The following is a 25164-nucleotide window of genomic DNA, read 5'->3' on the forward strand; positions in this document are numbered from 1 at the left end:
GATTTAAATTGATGTCCATAAATGTTGATTTCAGCTGACACACTGAAACTGATAAAAAAATATCCATAAGTAACAGCTGATGCAAGTGCAGCCTCCCGCTCCTGCACCTTGTGCTTGCAGGGATTGGGTAGTATTGGGTCTGTGGCACCATAGATTGAGCCTTCTGCAGTGGTGCTGTTATGGGAGTGAGCGGGTCTTGACAGCGAAGCTGCAGAGAGCTTCTTGCATGGCTGATGATGCTTGATCCCTGCAGGTGCAGGGAAGGCTGAAGTCCTGCTTGGGGGCAGGGCCGTTTGGCAACAGTATGGTTTCCTTGTAGCTGGCAGCTCATCTTCCACCTCCCCTTGTGGTTCTGTCTGGGTGTCTCTGCTCTGCCCTGCCATGATCGCAGCCTTCCCCACACCATGCGCCTGCAGGGAATGGGTGTCACCTGTAATGTGGCAGCACAGGGAGTCACCTACAGCTCTGTTGTCACGGCCCTGCTCACTCATTCACTCAGCAACCAGGAGTGCGGGGGCTGTTCTGGCAGGAATTGTGGCCTTCCCTGCAGCCAGGGGCTCGTCATTGTCCTTGGAGCCTTAGCTAAGGGTCTTTGTTTCTCCAGGCCTCCCTGGTACCTAGCGCCTCAGTATCTTGGGCCCCTCGGCCACACAAGGAGCCCCATGTAGACGTAGTGTCAGTGCTGGCCTAACTCCAACTCTATCCTCCCACCGCCCAATTTCCCATAACTGTAAAAATAAAAACTCTTAAAAATTTAAAAATAAAAATCAATATTTCTTGAAATTGGAAAAAAAGAGAGAAATCTTCCAAGTCCACATATAATAAACCATGCTGTTTGTACTAGCTGGATGGATCCATGGATCTTTACTCAGGTATTTACTGTACCGCTTAAGGAAAACCTTTCCGGATTTATTTCTAGAAAGGTTGCCAACTGTTGAGTATAAACCAAAGTAAAGAGTTCTGTGTTATTCAGTGGGATTGTTGTGGGAGTCATAATGCTTATGAGCCACTGGCCATTTGGATGTCATTTTATGGCTGATTAAATTCAGCAAATGTCAGTGCTTTGACGTGCATGGATTGATGATGTTTGACTAGTATTTTATCTTCTTCCTACAGCGTACAAGAAGACGGCGTGTGCGAGACCCCTGGGGAAACTGGTGTGATGCCAAGGATTTAGAAGGACAGACATTTGAGGTAACTCTTGTATTTTTAAACTGTTCTGGTAGATACGGTTCTTGCTAACCATTTATCAGATGGTATCTCATCAAAGGCAGTAGAAAAATGATTGCATAATAAGCATTAAAATTACATTTGTTCTTTTTGAAACCATGATTTGAAAATAATATTGGAGCAACTGTTAGGCAACTGTGCTAATATCATGGGGAATGTACTTTTGAGTATGCATGTCCCAAACTCGTACAGCTATACTATAAAGCATACACTATGTCATGGCATGGCCATAATGTTTCTTATTTTAATTTGCAGATTTCATCAGTCTTACTCTCATTCAGTGAAAAGTTGCTCTTCATTTCACATCATATAAATCTTTTGTTTATAAAAAATGTAGCTTTAATTCAACATTAAGGTTGAAATATCAAGCATTCATAAATCTGGAAAAGCAGAGTTAAGGCTGGGAGCTGAGTTTGTGCTCTTTTGTGCTTATACCTTACAATATGGTGGCTCTTTATTCCAAATTGTCAACAATAAGAGTATGAGTTTATCTTAAAAAAAAAAAAAAAAAAAAAAAAATTTTCAGATTGCTTATTTTAAACATTCTTCGTAACAAATAAAACTTATTTGATGCTTGCCTTGCTTTGTAGATCTTTTATAGTGACTTCAAAAATAAACCAACCTGAAGACTATGTACTATGTTACACAGTTTTTTTACATCACGTACTGAGTTTTATATGTTGCACAAGAAAGAGAGAGGTGATAGATGTGTGACTGACCAGTTCCCACCTTTACCCTGGGTTTTTAGCTCTAAGACAGTGGGGGCTTTATAACAGTTTCAGTGAGTGGTTATCTTGGGGAAAAAATAGAGCGTTTGTGATGTACCTCGGAAGAACTGTTTTAGTTGACTAGACCTAGCAGTCATGGTTTCAGTCCTGATTCTTACACTGTTTACTGTGACTTTATTAAGGCTAGCTGAGGTGGAAAGAAAATTTAGGCCTTTTAGGTTTCCAGCCCTGTATTTATTCCTCTAGGGATAGAGTTCAGGAAATGTGAACAGTGCCATCCCCGCCATTCCCCTCCCCAAAATTGTATGATATCCCAAACTGTAAGATTTTCCAGAGTTTTTTGAAGTGTTTGCAAGTTTAGATGACACTGAAGTACTTCGCAGAGCCATCAACATTCAAAGTCAATTTAGACTAAACAGAAAATTGTCTACTGTGCATCCACACTCCTCGTGTTCTAAACCTTAGAATGAGCAGAGAAAATTAACAGATAATCCTACTCTTTCTGTGTGGAGAAAAATGTGTGACATTAATGACATCAAAATTATTGAACTACTTTCTTTCAAACTCAATTTGTTTATTAGATCTCATTGAAACCTAGAGAACACATGCAGTTTAAACAAAATCCACTTTTCTGCCATTGAGTTATGTATGTACAAAATGTCACTCACAAGACAGCCACACTTCATGATTGAGGCAAGCATGGGCTCTAATAACTAAAATGTTTCAATGGCTTTGGCTGCTGCATCTACCATTTCCTGCAAAGAATGATCTTTAGGTTGAGACAATGTGGAAAATTTCAGCACCAAAGAGGAACTGCTTTGAGAAAGTTTTGACCAGCTGATTATAATGGAGGTGGTACTTGCACATACATTTGACAGTGAAGGCTTGTGTGAGATGTGGATGCCATTACTTGAACTCTGACTAGATCAAGCCTTGGGGGATGATAGGAAGAGTCTCTTCCATCTTCCTGCAAAAACAGATCTATGTCCTAATGTCTCTGTCACTATTTTCACACTGCACGGTATATTCTGGCTGCTTCAGTGCATGATGAGTGATCCAATAACAAAAGCTGCTAGCATGGCAGGGTGCAAATTAGTGCCCAGAATCTAGGTATTTTGAAGGAGCTTGGCAATCATTACTGATAAAATTTGTTTTTTAGCATCTCTCTGCTGAGGAGCTAGCAAGAAGGAGAGTGGAGGAGAAACTTAAACCTGCGAAACCTTCTAAAGGATCAAGACAAATAAAAAGGTTTTCTTCTTGTGTGCTGTTTGCTCTACAATATCTCTTTTGGAAATAGAGATAATAATTGGCTTGCATAAATTCAAACCTAAATGTTGTGAATCATTACTATGTAGACATATGTGCTTTGCAATCTAGATTTTTTAAAAGTCTGACATCACAGTTGTAAATTACAAAACTTTACCGTTGAAATTCATGGGTGTAAATCGCAAAATTCCAGTAATTGGGGAGCAGTCACTGGAGTGGGGGAATGAGCAATTCCAACAAAAAAGGAGCTGTTGGGAGAAAATGTGATTTATTTAAAGACTTTTTTTCATTGATTGTCCTTATCTTTAGAGAAATTTTCTTTCATTTTGTAGTTCCTTTGATCCCTTTCAGCTGATACCTTGCTGTTTCTTCACTGAAGAAAAACGAGTAAGTACATATTCATGAATAATCAAGAACATTCATTTATTTACTTACAGGATGTCTCTGGTACTCATTATTGTTTGTCATTTCAGGAACCATTTCAGGTGAAAGTGGCTTCAGAAGCACTTTTAATAATGGACTTGGTAAGGATTAAGCATTGTTTTATAATGGACTGAAGTATATATTTTGATATAGCCCCACTTTTCTCATTAGTTTCCTTCCCATTGAGAACTAAAAGTAAGAGTCTACTACAGGAGAAATCCCAAACTGCTGCATCTCTTTAGGGTTGTGTCTATATATTTTACTGTAATAATAACCATAGTTTATGAAAGTTGTCTACCAACATGAATGGCTGTTTATGCCTATTCTTGTTCCAGATGAAGTCACTGGAGAGTTGTCACTGACTTAAATAAGAGTAGTATCAGATCCGTACGCAGTTCCATTTCTCCCAGGATATCCATCTTCTGTGATAGCAGTTGCTCCAAAAGAAACATCTCTTCAGTGTGCATGTTGCCACTTTGGAATCCATTGGGATCATTACTCTATTTGCCTAGCAGTCCAGAAGATGATTCAGTATTTGTGTATTCCCTTTATAATAACAAAGTATGCCAGGCCAGGCCAAAGTCTTCTCAGTTTTGACACAGCGTTCCTGGTGTTAAATGGTGACAGTTTCTCCAACTAAGAGCACCTCACACAGACTTAATACTTAGATGGGTGGCAAAGATAATCTTTATTTATTTACTTTAAATTGAAACACAAAGTATTTCAGAGTCTTTATTGTTCTCTGTTTTCCTTCTAAACCTTACTGTGAAAGAACCTGTGAAGACAGTGTTTTATAATGTAAATCCAAGATTAGCAGCAGTTCTGAAAATGGATATTTTAACAAATATTTTAAGTAATGTGTTCATATTATATATCTTTAGCATGCTCATGTTTCTATGGCAGAAGTAATAGGCCTGTTAGGGGGAAGATACTCTGAAGCTGATAGAATTGTTGAAGTAAGTTGTTGGGTTTTTTTGTTATTTTTTTTTTTGGGTGGTGGGGGGGGTCAGTGTTCATTCTGCATTTCACTAAAAGTATTGGTTAAATGCCTTATATTAAAAAACATGTATTCAAGAGTTAATGTCCTACAGATTATTGAATTAGTTGTTCTTTAATATTAAAAAGTTGAAATTTGAAAAGTTAATTATTGTAATCTTGACATTACAAAATTTAAGATCTTGTAAAAATATCTGGCTGTCATATCTCTTCTACGTTTGCATAAAATAATTTAGTATTTAACATTGATTTATGATTGGTTTAAATGTTTTCACTCTGTTTCCATTTCTACATATGGGGATGTTATTTACAGATTTGTGCAGCAGAACCATGCAATAGTCTCAGTACAGGACTACAGTGTGAGATGGATCCAGTGTCTCAAACTCAGGCCTCAGAAACCTTGGCTGTTAGAGGGTACAGTGTTATTGGATGGTACCACTCTCACCCTGCATTTGACCCCAACCCTTCGATACGAGATATTGACACGCAGGCTAAATATCAGGTACTCTTTGTGTGTATGTTAAAAAAACTTTTCATTTCTAGTATTTATAATTTAATATGTTTAATGCAGTAATGGTTCTGGGTTTCACAATTGAAAATCATTTTGGTTGTAAATTGATTTTTAGCTTTACAGTGTCTTACAGTGGTTAATTTAGAGATTGTTTAATTATTTACCTTCTGTTTTTTAATATAAAAGATAGTCGGAAGAGGAGTTTGTATTGCACTTAGAAAATATATTAACTATTTTATTTTTTCCTTCATTTAGAGTTATTTCTCCAGAGGTGGGGCAATGTTCATTGGAATGATCATAAGTCCTTATAACCGAAATAATCCTCTTCCATATTCCCAGATTACTTGTCTGGTTATTAGTGATGAAATTAGTTCTGATGGCTCATACCGTAAGTATCTGAACTAATTACTTTTACCCCACTCCTCTTGATCCTCCAGGATTTTAGATGGAACATTTATATTCTCAACATTTGAACAAGGGTTTGAAGGATTCTCTCATCTCTGAAGTTGGGCAGCTTTCCCTGGCAAATGGAGGGGCTCAAACCATCAGTTCCTGCATAATCTCACTTTCACTTTAAAAAACCATTAGTATTTTGTGACCTCATGACTGTAAAGAAATACTTCTAAGTATACAGAGATCTAGTGTTGTCCTCTTGGCTGCATACAGATATGTATTGTCTCTGTTGCTGCTCATAGGTTTCCCAAATCACAGCCAAGTGAAGTTATCAAGACTGGTCAGTTTCTCTCTTGGTATTCAGAACTCTGTGGACACCAGTGAAACCCTTAAGAATTATGTCACTTTCACTCTGCTGCTTCAGAAAACTATGAGCAGACATAGTGTGGTCCTCCTCCCTCCATGCCTATCACAGAGATCTAGAAAGAGGGGTGGAGAAGCAAGGAAGAGAGATTGATGAAGGGGTAGAATAACATGAGGCTCCTTTTCAGCAGTTGGGAATTTGGTGTGCAAAGGGGGTTCACGCTAATCATACCTATCAGCCAGAGGTTAATATGAAAAGATGTAGTCCTAAACAGATTCCGGGATTGATAACTTGGCAGGAATCCCAGCTCTCTTCCCCTTTCCAGCAGTACAGAATGGGCTACTTATAAGGATGTTGCCCATAGACCTTGCAGGTTTGCTCCAGTCCACCCAGTCTCACATATCAACTCTGATTGGTAGGTTTATTCTTTTGGCTAGGAAGTATCCCTTAAATTTATCAATTCTTGACTTGGATATTTTGATAACTAATAAATAGCATGTAGGGAGGCAAAATGTTGATGGAAAAACCCACTAACACCTCACAGAAGAATCTGAATCCCATTCCATGAAGACACCTTTCATTTAGCCTTTCATTTATTTTCATCTCATGTCCCTTTTTAAAAAAATTACTAGAGACACTTTGTAAAAAAAAAAAAAATTACAAGGACTATAAGAATTGATCTGTTTCCTGTGTTTACTCCCTTGCTGATCTGAGGCAAAGTCACAGGATAGCAGTCCATTAGTAGAATTAATTTTTCCTGTTCCACTGTTCATAAATGCTGCCCCCTAACTCAGCCTTTGCCTCCAAACATCAGGGACTTGAATCTTGCAGTGTTGGGGAAGATAGATAGATCTGACACTTCCCTCATGTTTTATAATGGCCTGTAGTGAGGACAGACCAACCACCTGGAATGTGCTTCCCAGTGCTGTGGGCAGAGTGTAGATGACCTTTTTGTGGTACTCCTTGATTATCATACTGACAGCGTCACTTAGAGTAACCCTGGTCCTGCCATCTTGACTTTCCTATGACTTAGAGCTAAAGTGCCTGTGACTGATACCTGGCCTTAGTTGTTGTCGTCTTTTTGTTACCATAAATTGTGGAGACGACTTGTTTTCAGGTGGCAAATAGATATAGTACAAGGAGTAAATACATTTTTCTTAAATGTAACCTTTTGGAAATCAAACACTGGCATCTTATATGGAATATTAACTATGTGGCCACCTTCCCAGTTCGTACATATAGAAACATAATTCATACACAGGTCTTAAAAAACAAATCTGTTTCTTTCTGTACAATTGTTCCTGTTAATTAAATAAATCACAATATTAGATACATAGTATATTTTTCTGTGTCTTTCATGATGCCTCAGTGATTCCGTAAGGGTTTGCGAAGCACTCTAATAATTGCATTATTCATTGGGGGTTTTTTTTCATATTTAACTCTGGTGCAGCTATGTTCTGTTGTGGCAAAAATATGTGAGTTCATGGGAAATGGACAGAAATTGAAGTTTCACATCAGTGATAACTATTTGAGTGGATGAACATTCTTGCTCTTGAAAGTCCATTTTGCACTGACTGAACATTTTTTCAAATCTGAGGTGTTTTCACATAGTAAATTGTAGGTATTGCCTTCTTTTTCTTTGAGGTTTTGAATGAAGGTGTGCGAATCAGTTCATCATATTCTTGTGGTCCTGAAAAGGCTTATTTTTAATGTTTACTAGAATTTACTGTCTTCACTCAGGTTATCTGGTAACTGATTTGTGGGCTAGTAGTCATCCTCTTGCATTCTATGTATATTGCTTTTTAGGTTGGTTCATCTGTGCCCATCCTCAGTAATGTAACTAGAAGTTTTAAAACTGAATTTCTTGCTTAGAAACTTAACTTTCCTTACTCTCTCTTACCCTCCCCCCAAACTCAGGTAACAGTCCGTCACCATAGTATCAGCCACCACACCTTACTTGTGAATAAAAAAGAATACATATTACCCATGTGGTTTAATCCACAGGGAACACTGGGACACTAGCCAAGAGATGAGAAATGTGACCTTAAAAATAAAAAAAAGGGGAGATAAATTATAAAATGTTTAGTTTTGCTGTTTTACTATTCTTTTGCAGAGATATTTTGTTTCGAAAGTTTAACCCCAAACAAAAATGTGGTATAATTTAATGAAAAAAACTGTTTTTCTACCAAACTTAAATTTGAAGCCTTAAACTAGCTGACAGTGTCACTTCAACCTGCTTAGTTTTGGTAAGTAATAGGTTTGCAAGTTATTGTTGCTGCAACAAGCATAAGTAAATTATGAACAGTTGCAAGGAAGGAAGGAGATTGCTTCCAGATTTGAAGAGGAGTGGCAGGTATAAGGGAACCAGGGAGTAATCATGTTTTAATGATTTACAGGCCTGCCTTACAAGTTTGAAGTACATCAGATGTTGGAAGAACCTCAGTGGGAATTAGTGTTTGAAAAAACAAGATGGATAATCGAAAAATACAGGCTCTCTCCTAGGTATGTGTGTGTGTTTGCTTGCAATATACTTGTTTTTAAGATAAGCCAATTTACAATTTTTATGTATTTATTATTAGTATTTCAATAGAAAACAGATTTGTCCATTTCATCCAACCAAGACTTTTTATATTTCTTCCAATAGCAGTGTCCCCATGGATAAAATCTTTCACAGGGATTCTGACCTGACCTGTTTGCAAAAAGTAAGCATTTAAATTTTTAAAATGTCATTTCTTTTGGAGTAATCTGAAACATCTATAATCTTAGCTATGAAAATCACAATTTTAGGTCAGTTGCAATAAATATCTTTTATATTGCAGCTCATAATTTTATTTACCATAACTATGAAAATAAGGTTGTGTTATGTTTCCAAACTTGCTGTTGACTTCATTTTTGGAGTTGAGGCCAATGATTAAAGCAATATTTGAAGTTTTAACCTTAATTAAAAGGAGGAAAAAAGCAAATTATTTCCTCTTCTCTGCTTGTTTGACTGCTATTAATGTCAACAAGAGTTGTTGCACATTGAGAGAATTAGTCTCCTAAGTCCTTTATCCTATTCTTAAAATGGTGTTGCACCATATTTGTCGTGCATATGTGAGAATTTGTTTTCCAATCAGTGTAATCATTTTTATGAAGTTCTAAATAATTTAATATGTAACATTAATTGTATAAACAAGACAGAAAATTTGCTCAAAGCAAAAGTCATATAAACAGAAGACATGCAATAATTACTCTCATTTATTTTTTTCTCTCAACATGACTGTTCATAAACAATTTAAATCTAAAATTGAATTGGCAGAAAGATCTTTTGCATTTAACTATTGTATGATTTATGGTGAAGAATCCTGTGCATAATTGTCTATAGAATAATGCAAGTCCTGTGTTGCAAAGATTATTATTTCATAGCCAATTATTGAACACAAACTGATCACCAGCTAATGTCAGAAATAATTGTTCCCTTAAGCACAGTTGATCCAGTTGTGCTTGGCTTTCCTCTGAAGCAGTTGGTATAGGGAACTATCTGAGTCAGGGCCCCAGACTAAAAGGGATCACTGATCTGTTTCTTTATGGTAATCTCTGTATACACTTTTTATATTAACGGTTTCTGCAAACTTGCCAAATGAATCAAGGTTTACTTTTACAGCATTTATCAGCTAGAAAGACAAAACAGTTTCTTCAGTTTTTTCTACTGAAACTTCTAAGTTGAGCAGTTATGTGTTTCTGAATTTAATAATAATTTTCTTTTATACTAGCTTTTGGAGTGTATGAGGAAGACTCTGGGCAAGGTAACGAACTGCTTCATTGCTGAAGAATTCTTGACTCAGATAGAAAACTTATTCCTTTCTAGCTACAAAAGTGAGAAGCAGAATAATACAACTGAAGAAAATAAGAACATGTCCCCAAATGAATTGCCAGTGTGATGGCTTTTTCAGTGTTGAAATTTCAGTTGTATGGACTAATATCCATTGTTCCTCTTTCAAAGTTATTGTCTCAGTTGACAACAATAGGGACATAATCCAGTATTTCAAATAGTGTAATGGTTCTAAAAGACATTTAGAAAACCTCTAACAAATGTTTTCTGATTACATATGAAATTTTTATTTTTTACATTCTGAAAATTTATCGAATAGTATCACAAACTTTGGGTTATCAGTTGGCCAGCAACCTATCATTGGGAAGGACAAGCTGAAATACAGAACACTGGTTTTGTGCCTAAAGGAGAGGGTCCCTCCTCTAAGTCTTTGAAAATGGAATTTTGGCCTTCATTCTGTCCTCAGATACACATTGTATTGAGAGTTAGATGTGTACATCAGAGGGAAGAATTTGTCCCGTAGTGCTTTGTGTCATCTGTGTTTGCATAATTCTGCAGATGAGATGTATACCACTCTATCACTGCAAAGATTATAGTCTAGTTGATACTAATTTTCCTGGTATCTACTCTATACTTTTTCTCTGCTCAGTTTAATCCATTCTGTTTCTTTCTGACCCACTACAGACAATTTTTTTCTGGCATATCCTTCCCCACCTTCCATAATACATGGAAATAAGGGTAGCAGGTCATACTTATTTGTCACTTCTTGTTGTCACTGTTTTCAGTGGAAACAATAAGTTCTGGTTATTGCATGTTGCACTCTTTCCTTTCTATCTTCCATGTTACAGAGACACAGTGCTATCTTGTTCTATCAGATCATCATGATTTGTCATTTTCAGTTGCCATTGTTTCGAATGGAAACAATAGCTTCTGGTTCTCACAGGTTAATGCGATATGGCAAAATCTAGCGCTGTATTGTAGCCGCCAGAAAAATGTTTGTCGCAACTGCATAACAGAAAAGAAAATGAAGTGCACATGTGTCTCTTTACAATAGCAATTTAACAAGTAACTACAATGTTCATATTGGCTTCTGATACAATTATACATTCATACAATTATATATTCAGATAAATTAGTGCCAGGTAAGCAGAATGATTTGTAATTGAATCTCAAGAGAAATACTGTTATCGGAAATCGTAACTTCTAAACATATTATTGGCTGTATCACGGTGTGTAAATTGTTGTAGAAGGATATGCAGTGGTGGATTTCTTCCTGAATCATGGGCAAACTGTTGATGAGTGTACACTTACCACTGTATGTGAAGAATATCTTGGCCAAAATGTCTGAGATGTTTGAAAACAGAGAGTAACCAAGAACTTTGATTATCCCTGTGTTTATGGGATCTAGTCACCCTATAAAATGTACATTTTAATTTTCTATCTGGCCCTGTGTAACAAAAATGCAATTTAAAGTATTTCAGATTTACATCTTAACTTCATCTTGTTCTGTGCACTTAGGGGAAAAAAAAACTATTTTAACAATTAAAAGTGAGGATTGCAAAACTTTAATATTGTGGGATCACATCCCAAGTAGATACCTGTTTCCAAGAAGGTAAAATCAGCTGTTGTTGTGTTTTCTAAAATGGAGTTTAGTCCCTTTTCATTTCAAAATGGACAATGCAGAACCTAATTTTAGAAAAAACATGGACATACATAACTAGAAACTCTTTCCAGGCTGTATTCAAGACCTATTGTCTTAATAATATTAGAGAACTTTTTGCACTGTGTAAATCTGCAGATAAGAGGCTTTGGATTCTAGTGTGATATGTAAAGTCTATCAGTTTAAAAGCAGTGCAATCCTTATATACGTATACACGCACACATTGATCCAATCTGTGGACCTTTTATTTCCCCTAGATTGCATGTAATGTGAAATGCCATCTCTCTCCTCTTTCTTAAATGAAAGTATTGCATGGCTCTCAGTATTTCTAGCTGTAGACTACACATCTTGCTCACAAAAGAGATTTCCCATCTCCCTCAGTTTAAATTTTGGAGTATTCCTTTATCAAGTATTGTTGCAGTTTTCAGTGGTTTTATACGTTACTCTATAAAAAAGTCATATTGTATATATCTGTACTAAAATACGTTGTAAATAGTTATTTGTAGAAACAAAATCATTTGTCAAAATACTTGAACCACAAGTATAACTGCAGTACGTGGTAGACGTCGTGTCTTTGTTCTGGGTGTTATGTTTCCCGTCACTTAAAAAAAAAAAAAAATACTGTGAGACAGTACTGCTAAAATAATGGAAACTAAGTTTGCTGGTTGCGCTGCCCCCTTTTGAATGATTAAAGTGAGCAAAAAACATTAAAAATGATGTACACTTGATTTAAAAGAGTCATATATACAGTGTCAACTAAGACGTTTTGGGTACAGGATGTTTTAAATTGTAGAGTCTGAGTCGCTCTGACTTGCACATCAACACTCCGATCCTGCAATCCCATTCTCATGAGTGGACTCTTGTGCGTGCCCAGAGACCTGTTCACTCAGTTTATAAGTAGAATTAGGGTCCAAATTTGCTCAGTATACTTGTAGAAAAAATGGTTTTAACTGCTATTGGTGCACACTTAATCCTGGATCTAAAATCCAAGCTGTTTTTTTTCTGGTTCGTGCATTGTAGCCAGTAATAAATGTATTTTGTTTCACGGGCAGTAATTGGTCCAGTAAAAGTTATTACTTTGCCCATCTTCTCCCTGTCATATCCTGGGACCATAAGGCTACAACAACACTGCAAACAAGTAATAAGTGCAGCATTTGTAGTAATAGTTAACAGTTGTATGTATGTGAACCAGAAGAGAACGCAGTTCACTCTTCCTTAGTGTTGTCAGCTATGCAGTGCTAATATGACTTTAAAAAATAGTAAAAACATATCTTTCTCATTCTGACTTGAAACACGGATAGGGAATAATTTCTTTTTACTAAGAAATCTCTATTTTTTTACCCAGACATTTTTCTGACAAGCACCATGTTTTCAGTATGACTGTGCTAGAGTGTGCTATTTAATCTTTTATAACCTGTCCTATTTTGCCATGATCACTTGCTCAGAAGAGAGAAGAAATTAGTAAGCAACATCTTAGAAGACCCAATTTAAACTGAAATACTCAACAACTAAAACCAAGTTGACCGAAGTACTTTAAATTGAATCTGTCTTGATGCTATGATCAGCTGAGCTCACTGCAATATTATGAAACACCTCTCCTTTGGGAAATGAAAATGACAAGCTCTCTTCATCCACTGTATATGTTGTAACTACCATGAATCCTGTGTGTGCGCACTGAGTACATATATACTTACATGTGTATTTGGCTGTTGTTCTAAGTTTTAAAGACCCAATTGTTTGCAGTATTTATTCACAGGGCTTTATACCATGTACTTCACTTGTACATCAATATCTTAAAAACCCCAAAATAAATAAGAAGTTAATTTCCTAGGAAAACTGTTTAAGTTGAAGGAATTCATGCACAGTACTGTCATTGCCCATGAGAAGTTATACACGTTTACATGTTGCTCAGACATGGTTAGTATTCCTGGTAGCTATTTTTAGAATGTTCTTTCACTGAAAGATTGTGTATCAAGTAACCCTAGAGCTGTATTATGTGTTTGTAATAGTTCCCTTTCTCTTGAAATAACTTAAGAATTGGCAATGAAGCACAAATTAGCACTAAAAATGATGTGATTCACATAAGTTTGATAAGCACCAGTAGATGGAGCTCTGTTACACTGATATATTTAACTAAAAATATAATACTTTAATATAGCATTTCCTACCTGAGGATATTAGTGTTTTTGGAATGTTAGTTAGGCCTGATTGTTCCTTCTTTCCACCAATCCCTTCCCATAAAATCTTTGAAGTTTTTGTACTACATTAAAAACTGAGTGTGAGAGAAGGGGAATCAGAAACACACTTGGTTCTAATATGCTATCACCCTGATTGCTTTGTTTCGATAGTGTATCAATTCTCTCCACCTTCTATTTACTTTTTGTCTTTTTAGAATATAAGGTAATTGGGGCATGGGCTGTCTTTTGTATAGCGCCTAGCACAGTGGGACCCTGATTCTGATCAGGGCTTATTATGGGTGCTACTGCAATGTAAATAATTACGGTAATGATGGAAGTGTTCCCATTTTATAGATGGCACAGAGATCGTGGAGACTTGCCTAGGGTCTAAGAAGTCGATCTTTGGTATTTATATGACCCCTATCACCGTAGTATCTGAGCACCTCACAATCTTTTTAATGGATTTATCCTAACACCCTTGTGAGGTAAGAAAATGCTATTATCATCATTTAACAGATGGGAACTGAGGAACAGAGAGGCTAAGTGATTTGCTCAAGGTCACATAAGAAGTCTGTGGTAAAGCAAGTGATTGAACTGCAATCTCCCAAGTCCTAGGCTAATGCTCAAACCATCGGACCATCCTTCCTCAAGCATGTAATAGAGGCAGGAACCGAACCCTGTTCTCAAGACTCCCAGTCCTGGGTGGGAATTCATTAAATGAAATTGAGCTGATCTGAAATAAGAGTTTTGTCCCAAGCTGGGTGAGACGATATCAAGAAATCATTCTATCCAGTGTGTATAAGACAAATTATTAACTGGTTATTAGTTTTTATGGGCTGTAGATTGGGATAGTTTTGCTTCTTTCATTTAGTCTTTCATTCTTTTGACTGTCTTCTTTGGAAAGTTATCCTGTAATCCTTTAGGGCAGGTCTGATTGGGGTGATAGATAATAGATACATTTTCTATGATGGTCTTTTTTCACCAGGAAGTAATCCTGGCATAAATTCGGCTGATCTAACTGGGAACTGGATCAGAGAAGAAGGTATAGGAGTTGTGGAATGGAAAGAGACGAAGATAGAAGGAAAGCCGCACTGGGAGAGGGCAAAGCATACCACAAGAAGGAATGTAGAGGCAATGATGCACCAATGGGTCGGGAAAGGGAAGCCTACTGTGCTCTTGCCGCTGATTGCCGAATAAGCCAGGAAAGGAAATATGTTTGCAGGGTGTTTTCATATAGTTCCATAGATTCAGCGCTATGGCAGTAGGTGGTTGTGAACTCTGAAATTCTGTTTGATGCTGAACAAAGTATTTAGTGGCCTAGATTAAAATATTCTGGTCATTTGTATTGGAAGTGTCTTGCTGTTTAATATAGACCCTAGTGCCCTATGTCTGAGATTTAGAAGCAGGAAGAGAAAGTGTTCCCATGGAAGCAGAAAACATTGCAGAAATAATTCTGTGTACATTTCCTACAAGATTAGTTAGTTAGTTAATTAGCGTTTGCTGAACTAAATGGTTGATTCTTTTAGTACCTGGGCTTATTCTAGTATGGGTCCAAAAGAGGAAACTTGGATGGTTTTATGACAGAGAGAAGGCACATCAGATACTGATTTTTTTTTTTTTGAGATAAAAATCTTAAATGAAGCAGTTTTTCTGTCCCCTCTTCTATCCCCACTTACATGCAGCAAAATTTTGTGCAGTGGTCTGATTATTTTGGTACGTTATGTAAATCTATCATGAAAGTTAAAAATAGAATTCTCCCCTTCCCCAGACTGTTTTGCATCTCAAGGAGTTTGGCTGATGTGTCCGTCACTGATTACCTCTTCTGTCCCATAATGTTACGGGGCAAAATATTTCTGCACCTGGCCACCTACTGATGGGGGAGGCAACAAATGTAATTTTCAATATAATAAATGACAAAGGCAATAAAGATCTTCCCACAGGTAGGGGGCTAGACTATCAGTAGTTCCACCACTGCTGTACTCCTCCAGTATCAGGCATCTTTTCCAGTTATCTGTAGCTCTCCTGTCTATGTGACCTTGGGCAAACCACTTAACTTCTTTGTGTTTCAGTTTCCTTACCTGTAAAATGGGGATAATACCTACCAATAAAATCTGGCATAAGGGTAAGTCCATTAAGGTTTCTACACAGCAGCTAGACACCCATAGCTGGCCCGGGCTAGCCGACTCGGGCTTGGGCTGTGGAGCTGTTTCATTGCTGTGTAGACTTCCGGACTCAGGCTGGAGCCCTTGCTCTAGGACACTGCAAGGTGGGAGGGTTCCAGAACCTGAGCTCCAGCCCGAGCCCTGAAGTCTATACAGCAATGAAACAGCCCTGAGGCCCAAGCCCTCCAGGCCTGAGTTGGTGGGTATGGGCCAGCCGTGAGTTTTTCTTTGCTGTGAAGACATACCCTTTGAGATCATTAGATGATATGTATGAGCAAAGTATTATTAAAAAGTGGCAGAACGCTACATTTATACGGCACTTTACAAACTCATAAGAGCAGCCATACTGGGTCAGACCAAAAGATCATCTAGCCCAGTATTCTGTCTTCCGACAGTGGCCAATTCTAGGTGCCCCAGAGGGAATGAACAGAACCAGTAATCAAGTGATCCTTTCCCTGTTGCCCATTCCCAGCTTCTGGCAAACAGACACCATCCCTGCCCGTCCTGGCTAATAGCCATTAGTGGAGCTATCCTCCGTGAACTTATCTAGTTCTTTTTTGAACCTGGTTATAGTCTTGGCCTTCACAACATCCTCTGGCAAAGAGTTCCACAGACTGACTGTGTGTTGTGTGAAAGTATACTTCCTTTTGTTTGTTTTGTCAACTATCAAACTTGTCAACTATCTTGAGTAGTTTTGTATCATCTGCAAATTTTGCCACCTCACTGTTTACCCCCTTTTCCAGATCATTTATGAATACGTTAAATAGGACTGGGCCCAGTACAGACCTGTGTGGGATACCACTATTTCCCCCCCTCGATTCTGAAAACTCAGCATTTATTCCTACCCTTTGTTTCCTATCTTTTAACCAGTTACTAGTCCATGGGAGGACCTTTCCTCTTATCCCATGACAGCTTACTTTGCTTAAGATCCTTTGATGAGGAACCTTGTCAAAGGCTTTCTGAAAATCTAAGTACACTATATCCACTGGATTACTCCTTGTCCACATGCTTTTTGACCCCCTCAGAGAATTCTAGTAGATTGTTGAGGCATGATTTCCCTTTACAAAAACCATGTTGACTACCCCCAACAAATTACATTCATCTATGTGTCTGACGTTTTTGTTCTTTATTATAGTTTCAACCATTAAACTGGTACTGAAGTCAGGCTTACTGGCCTGTAATTGCCAGGATCACCCCTGGAGCCCTTTTTAAAAGTTGGTGTCATATTAACTATCCTCCAGTCATTTGGTACAGAAGCTGATTTAAATGATAGGTTGCAGACTAGTTAGTATTTCTGCAGTTTCACGTGAGAGTTCTTTCGGAATTCTTTGGTAAATACCATCTGGTCCTGGTGACTTATGACTGTTTAGTTTATCAATTTGTTCTAAAACCTCCTCTAATGACACCTCAATGTAGGACAGTTCCTCAGATTTGTCACCTAAAAAGAACGGCTCAGGTTTGGGAATCTCCCTCATATCCTCAGCCGTGAAGACTGATGCAAATAATTCATTTAGTTTCTCCGCAATGGCCTTATCATCCTCGAGAGCTCCTTTAGCATCTCAATCATCCAGTGTCTCCACTGGTTGTTTAGCAGGCTTCCTGCTTCTGATATACTTTAAAAAAAAAATTCTATTACTTTTTGAGTCTTTGGCTAGCTGTTCTTCAAATTCTTTTTTGACTTTCCTAATTATATTTTTACACTTGTGGGCAGATTCTCAACTCATGTACATTATAGCTCCATTGAAGTCAAGGGCTGACAGTTGACACCAGTTGAGGAGATCTCGGAGTTAAAAAACTCCAGAATGAAAACAAAAAAACCGGAGTTTATAACATAAAAGAAACAAGACAAGTGGAAGACAAGACATGGCTAAGAAAGGAAGGGTGAGGAGAGAGGGTCGGCGAGGCTAAAGAAGGAAATGCACCTAAAAGAACTGGTCACGGAGGTGGTGCACTGAGTTGACTGGGAGACTCTTCCAAGGTGGCCGGGTAAAAGAGTCAAAGGTGAGAGGCTGGGGAGGAGTGTGGAGTGCAAGTAGAGGTGTTTGAGGAAATGAGAGCAGAGATGCAGGCAGGGCGAGTGAAGGTGCTGTAGTAAGAGACAGGAAGCTAGCTAAGGGATGGATTTGAGGAGATGGGTGATAAGTTTGGAGTGGCTGGAGAGGAGGATGGCTTCATTTGCAGTATTTTCAATGGACTGAAGATGGAAGGCTGTGAAGGAGGTTACAGTAATCACGGACACATGACCAAACCATGGGCAACAGCTTTAGTAATGTGGGAGGGGAGTGAAAAGAAGGTAGATATCAGTGATATTAAAGAGGAAGAAGCAACATGGCTTAGCAAGAGACTGAATACCAGGAGAGAAGAACTGGAACAAACCACACTACATATATTATAAAAAAAATATATGAAATTAGAGTTGGAAATACTACTACTTAGCAATTTCACATGTAGGTCTCAAAGTTCTTTCCAAAGGCATGTAGATACTATTTTCATTTTACAGAGGGAAAAACTGAGACACAGAGCAGTGCAGTGACTTGCTCAAGGTCACAAAATGAGCCAGTACAGGAAACAGGAGTAAATCTAGGAATTTACCTACTTCATCTGCCTGGCAATGAAGGATTATTCTCTACACTGTATTTTATAACAATTGTTCTTATTCAATTCCAGATAGAGAGAGGGCTAAGCCACCAATTTCAGCTCCAGGTCTGAGTTTCCTTAAAGGTTAAGGGTATTTGGAACTGCTGGTTTGGTTTAGGCCCATATTTGGTTGTAAATATGAATTGGCAACCACTGTAGCTTCCTAATAATTCATCCACTATTTACAATGCCTTAAATTAAATAAAGGGCAGGCTCTGGGAAAACCCCTGTGGAGGTAGAGTTTGAATATGGGTTTTTTCCAGGACCCATTCCTGTGAGTTACGGAGTGCCTGAGGGTGCTCAGCATCTTGCACAAGCTGCTCAGCATATCTCAGTTTCAGGCATTTGTGCTTAATCAACTCTGCGGGCAATGAGCAAGTCGAACGTCTGACCTCTACTGGCAGCAGTAGGAAGATGTGAAAACAGTGACTCGTGTAGGGTGGATTGTTAAGTAATTTGGAACATTGCCCACAGAGCAATTACCCCACCATCAGAAATTTGAGTATCTCCAGAAACTGCCATGACAATATCAACCACTCTATAAGGTAACAGAACAAGTGTGAAAGTTTTTGTATGTTTTATTGGCTTGGGCTAAATAGTATATCAAAGGGAAGTAGGAGGGGCAGAAACCATCCTTGCTAGAAGGAAGGAATGCCCCAGCTGTTTTAGAAATGAAAGTATAATCTGCAACTGCAGAAACTGTCAACCCAGCATCGATTTGACATTGCAGCTGCTCTGGGATTTTGTTGGAGCAGAGTAAAAGGAACTTTTGGTATAGCAAAACAAAACTGAAATCCCCAAGCAATAAGAAACCAGACAATACAACTGCACGGGAGCTGCAAGACAGAGGATTGGGAAACGATGGCCGCATTACTGCTTTGTGCTCCCTTCAGAGGAGGAGCAGATTGTGTGATCATGGAGGAGACAGTGGAGTCCAGGGATCCAAGAGAAAAGGAAGCATTAGTCAGACCTATCTCTCTGTGGTTCTGCCAGCCTAGCCCTGTCCTTGGCAGCACAGCTCCTTTTGGAGCCATACTGCTCCTCACTCCATTGTTCATTCCTGGGGCTAGTACCCCATCACCAAAGACAGCGTAAGCATGGGAGCTGATGTTCCTAGGAGCAGTATTATCCAAATGGTATTTGCCATGCCAAGGAGACTGAGGGCTGGTCCACCCATCCGCTTCTCCTGCCTGCGGTATCATCGCCCCGACACAGATCCTAATGAGCACCCCTTCCTAGCTGCCGATCAGGACTGCTCTGAGGGGAATCCAAGCCTCTGTGCTCTGAATGCCCTGGGGTGCATTAAGCTCCTGGAACCTCAACGGAGTCCTGCCGCTGCCCCAACCTTGTGGTCCCTAGTCACGCGCTCAGGCCGTAGACCTTCTAACCGGCACCCCCTCTGAGTGCTTTAGCCTGCCATCCAACTGCCTAGCCCTCCTAGGTCCAGCGCTAACCCTTCAGTACTCCCCTCTCTCAGACCTCCACCAAAAAGGTGTGAAGCTTCTGGTTTACAGTTTAACTCCCTCAGGGGCACCCAGCAGTTGTAAACGGTCAACGCACACACTTTGTTCAGTTACTCCACTTTATGCTCTTTACTTAACAGATAAAGCACAGGAGAGTACCTCTCGTACAAAACAATGACACCTTCCTACATGCAGTGTCTCAGTAGCTCACCCTTCCCGTGCGTGTTCTTGAGGGATCAGATGTGTTTTGTCAGGCAGGCAGCGTCCTCTGGCCCCTTGCCTACCTTGCAGCCGCAGCCTCCCTCATCTTAAACTAGTGCAAAATGGTTCTCTTTCTCTTCTCTCTTATATTAGCACTGGTGCTCCTGGTCTGCTACCTCTTGATCCCAGTCTTCTAGCGGCTGTGTTTCTTCTCCAGCTGCAGCTTCTGCTCTAGCTGTTGAGCTGTCCACGGTTCCTGTTGCCGTGGTGTGCTCAGTCTGGACGGAATGTGGTGCTGCCTCTGTCAGGCTCTTCCTTGTTTGTCAGGGTGGGGAACCTCAACCCATAGTTGGGGCAGCAAATCCTTTGGGAGACAAAGAGACACCACACACACTCCCTAGAAATCAGATGAGAGTGAGAGAACCCCATCTCAAACTTACACCCACAGGTTGAGGGGTGAGAAGGGCCATGTGAGAGTTCAGTCCCAGAGGCTCTAAAGAGGGAAATTGTACAGACTGGTGGACGAGTGACACTATGGAATTTTGAAGGACGTATGCTGGCTTGCTTGCAAAATATTTACTATATGAAATTATAAAAGGTAAGGGCAAAAATGCCATTTACAGACTCAGCCTGTCCAGGAATTAAGACAGTGCACTCCCCTAGGCTGCTGTCAGGCACCTTAGTTGTACCCACTTCTTTAGGGGGAGATGTGACAGCGAAGGCAATTTTGTGCAATATCCTGGACAAACCATATTGAATTAAGTTTATGCATCGTTGTGGGCCAAGGATTGTATGTAATTCCATGGGGGAGGGAGATCACAGCCCTCCAAAAACTAAGAAGAGTGGGGGTGGGTAAGCAAATTCATTCAGGTTGTAACATCTCCAGAGAGCTACCACCACCTGGAGGGAGGCTTGCATACACCAGTTCACACTGGATTCTGCAGGGACCAACAAAGAAAGGAGTTTTGAGTAAATAGCTGAGTTAAAACTGACTCAAGGCCTTCATTCTGATTCAGCAAATGGGCAAGACCTTTGGTCTAAGGCGTGCTGCCAATCCTTCCTGAGAAGGGCTGGAAAGACTTGTCTGTTCTGTGTTCTGGTTCTGAGCTGTAGGGGTTATGAACTTGTAACCACAAGAAAACCCCTTGGTGTGGTTTGAAGGACTGTTCACCTGCCAGAGTCCTTGGAGTCAGGGGGTGATCACTGGTAAGCTTAGAATGCAGGTAGGTTTTTTTATTGTTTTTAATGTTTTCTCTGTCATGCTTTTTCCTTAAGAGTAAATATGCTTGCGTAGGAAGAGCTGTCTGTTAACTGTGGCAATTACACTGTTTACTGTTTCTGAGGAGAAAAGTAAAGCAGGCCTGCTTAGGCTGTCTGACTTTGCTGGACTATAGGCAGGGAGCTGTATAGCCTGAAAATACCTCAGTCAGGAGTGGGAGAGATGCGTGTCTCAGCCCAAGAGAAGCAACAGCTGGGGATCCAGAAACCTATGAGTTGATGCCTTTGCTGGACCATAGAAGGGAAATACATGTGCTGTTGCCCTGAATTGTGACATCCCTCATCCCATCTCTAATTATGGCACTTCTCCCCCATAATATCAGGGCAGTGAGGCTTCCACAAACACCAGCGTGGGTTGCTGTCCTCCCTTTTGTGTGTTTCCTTGATCCAGTTCCCATCTGCACAGGGCCCTAACTGAGTTTATACATTTAGGAGATGGAAACAGAGACAGAAAGAAGGGGTTCAGGCACACTCACATTATCTTAAAAAACTGTGTTTGTGTTTTCTGACCCACAGGGCAGGCCCAATGGCATTTCTGTGTTTGGATGAGCCACGTTTTATATTGGGGTGTGTGTTGTTTGCCTGTCGTGTTTCCTTGTTCAGCAGGAGGGAGGGAGGCAGGGTGGAATGGTGGGGAGTAACTGCCACTCCCTGAAGGTATAATTGAAGAAGGTGCAGCTCGCTGACTTCTCTGTGGGTTTTCTGTATTGCCAGAGACCAGTTGTTTGTGAGCAGAACCTGTCCAGCAGGTCTGATTTGGGTTGAGTAATAGGGAGTGGCTCACCAGTACACAAAAACGAAGAGACTGGCTGTCAGTGGGCTTAGTTTTCAGACAGCCCTTGCCATTTCTTCCCACAGGCTTCTTCCTCTCTTTCTCCCTTGAACATGGAATCTAGATTTGGAGTTGTGCTGGTTTTGATCTTGGCAGCTGCATCATCATCTACCCAGAAGAACTGTATCTGTGCAACCAACAGACGGGCTGTATGCACTGAAGACACATCTGGGAACTGCTTCTGCACATTGGTGGGTTCAAGTCAAAGAGTGAATTGTTCAGTGTTGACTTCAAAATGCCTACTGATGAAGGCAGAAATGAGCTCCGCAAAGGGCAGGCGCTTCTCTAAACCTGAGCATGGCTTTTTAGACAATGATGGAGTTTACAATCCAGACTGTGAGAACAGTGGTATCTTCAAAGCCAGGCAGTGCAATCAGACCGACACCTGCTGGTGCGTGAACTCTGCTGGGGTGAGAAGAACTGATAAGGGTGACAAAAACCTAAAATGCAATGAACTAGTCAGAACTAACTGGATCTTCATCAAACTGAAACACAAGGAGAGGTCTAAAGCTTTCCATGCTTCTGAAGTGGCAAATGGTCTGAGACAAATCATTCAGAACAGATACAAGCTGCATCCAAAGTACATCACTACCATTGAGTATGAATACCCATTCATCCATATTGACCTGAAGCAAAATGCTTCCCAGAAATCCAACGGAGATGTCGATATAGCTGATGTGGCTTATTACTTTGAAAAAGATGTTAAACTTGACTCCATATTTCACCGCAGTAATGCGTTTAACCTCTCCGTTAACGGAGAGCCTTTGGATGTGGAAGGAATTTTAATTTACTATGTGGATGAAAAGCCACCAGAGTTTTCTATGAAACGTCTGACTGCTGGCGTTATTGCTGTGTTAGCAGTAGTGATATTGACTATTATTGCTGGGATTACTGTACTGGTTATTACCAGGAGGCGGACCGGGAAGTATGAGAAGGTCGAGATCAAGGAGATGGGTGAAATGAGACGAGGACAGAACTCATAGCTGCCTTAATCTGAAGACAGAAATTAAGACTTTGATGAGAAGGAAGCAGAAATGGCAAGATTATTCAATGTTTGTGTGGGGAGGCTGGGGTATTTTTTATTTCTAGTTTTAAAACAATCGTTTTCTAAAATCCTAAATGAGCTTAGATTAGTAAAGTGGTATTAACTAGTATAAATTAATTTGAGAGTTGATTATCAAAATCACCTGAAAAGAAAAGATGAGCACCTTAGCCCAAAGTTTTCCAATTGTATAGTTGTATTTTTAAGGGGACAAGAAAGTTATTTGTACTTCCTAACCTAGCTATTTAGCGTAATTTATAATACCTACATTTGTATTACTAAAGAGCCTGTTAAACTTGTTTAAACATTTTATGAGGACTTTTTTTTTTTTGCACAGTCAGGTGCTGAAGCTTGAATATGTGCTGTCTGACTCACTTGTATAATTAGGGTTGGCTTTCTGTTTTCAATGACATTTTTAAAGTTACTATCTTTGATGAAGTTGCTGGAACTTTTTTGTTTTCACCAACTTTAAACTTAATAAATTCCACCAAAAACAAAACAAAACAAAATTTGTGATCTCTTCCAGACTAACACGGCTGCTACTCTGAAACCTTCCAGACTTACGGTATCACAGCCTTCTGTGCTGACTCATTTGTCGAAGGAATATAAAACATAATTTTCCAGGTGCAAATATTCTGAAATTCAAAGTTGATCAGACAACCTTGTGCTCTAATCCCGCACATGCTTTCCAATGAGGGTCTTACCACTTGTAGTCATTACAGATTCACTGGCACTTTTTCTAAGAGTGGGAGAGCTAACCTTGCTTTCCTGGCCAAATTCCAACTCTGGTCATTGGTTTCTCTCTATCCAAACGTCCCTTGCAGTTCCAATAGGAAAAGGTATTCTTCACTGTTTAACAGCCCACAGCAATACCACACAATGTTTTAGGACAAGGTGTGAAGAGACCTTTACCTCATTCAAGCTGTAGGGGAAACTGAGGTAAGCAGAACGTAATTACCCAACCCGGAACTTGGCCAAGACATCAGAATTGGACACTAGTCACCTACCACTATACAAAATCTTTTGCTATGTAGCATCATCACCTTAAAGGACAAAGGGAAAGAAGGGAAAAAATGGGGGTGGGGAGGGAATAATGGTAGTTCTTAAATGTTGGAATACTGGCAGAATTGGTGCATTCTCTGGGCTGCTGATGGACATCTAAAGTTCTATCAGCCTAATTAGATTTCTTTCAAAACATGATCACTTCAAGCAGGCGTTCCAACAGGGTCAGCCATCTGATTCACATAATCTGCCCTCAATTTCACTGTTTTGCAAACCAAATAACCATCCATTGTTGTGTGGCTCCTGTGGATAATTGTTTACTAAAGACACATGAAAAGTCCAATGCCCAGGAAAAAAATGATGGTACTTAGTGTGGCCATGGGATTGGATACTCGAATGGGCATCAGGGACTGGGTTCTATTTCCAGCTTTGCCAGTGACCTGCTGTGTGACATAGGACAAGTTACTACACCTTTCTGTTCCTCAGTTTCCCCATCTGTGATGGAGATGATACTGACCCTTCCCTACTTTGAAACTGCTTTGAGATATATGGATAAAAATTGCTATATAGGAGCTAAATGCTGTTGTTTTTCACTTATTTGTAAGAACCAACTGGGCTTTATTACAGAAAGACCAACTGACTGCAATTGTTGTAATACAGTAAAGCTTGAAAGCAGATGCATATTATTTAGAATCATAGAATATCAGGGTTGGAAGGGACCCCAGAAGGTCATCTAGTCCAACCCCCTGCTCGAAGCAGGACCAATTCCCAGTTAAATCATCCCAGCCAGGGCTTTGTCAAGCCTGACCTTAAAAACCTCTAAGGAAGAAGATTCTACCACCTCCCTAGGTAACGCATTCCAGTTTCCATATTTATTTCACGTTTTTCCACCAATATGACATTAGATTTTGTATCATCCTGCCAGAAACATCAATACACAATTCAAATATTAAGAATTTTGGGGCTGGGACTATCATTTATTAATATG

General features: G+C 39.5%; 1 protein-coding gene across 9 annotated transcripts in view; it reads left to right on the top strand.

The window, feature by feature from the left end:
- The window catches only part of LOC140916230 (histone H2A deubiquitinase MYSM1-like), a 40030-nt gene extending 16316 nt beyond the window's left edge, over positions 1-23714 (top strand). Inside the window, exons 11-21 of one of the 9 annotated variants that reach the window (XM_073357535.1) lie at positions 1117-1194; positions 3118-3206; positions 3557-3611; positions 3698-3748; positions 4529-4603; positions 4957-5145; positions 5410-5542; positions 8308-8413; positions 8556-8613; positions 9664-9696; positions 22159-23671. In XM_073357535.1, the coding sequence (XP_073213636.1) occupies positions 1117-1194; positions 3118-3206; positions 3557-3611; positions 3698-3748; positions 4529-4603; positions 4957-5145; positions 5410-5542; positions 8308-8413; positions 8556-8613; positions 9664-9696; positions 22159-23115 (1824 nt within the window). In that variant the 3' untranslated portion in view covers positions 23116-23671. Of the gene's footprint in view, positions 1-1116; positions 1195-3117; positions 3207-3556; positions 3612-3697; positions 3749-4528; positions 4604-4956; positions 5146-5409; positions 5543-8307; positions 8414-8555; positions 8614-9663; positions 9697-13913; positions 14939-15864; positions 21246-22158 lie in introns of those variants that run through there. The other 8 variants (XM_073357536.1, XM_073357541.1, XM_073357540.1 and 5 more) reach the window with 8 other exon arrangements.
- The last annotated feature ends 1450 nt before the right edge of the window (positions 23715-25164 follow it).

This window comes from Lepidochelys kempii, chromosome 8 (genome assembly GCF_965140265.1).
Source record: "Lepidochelys kempii isolate rLepKem1 chromosome 8, rLepKem1.hap2, whole genome shotgun sequence".
Classification (NCBI taxonomy): Eukaryota; Metazoa; Chordata; order Testudines; family Cheloniidae; genus Lepidochelys; species Lepidochelys kempii.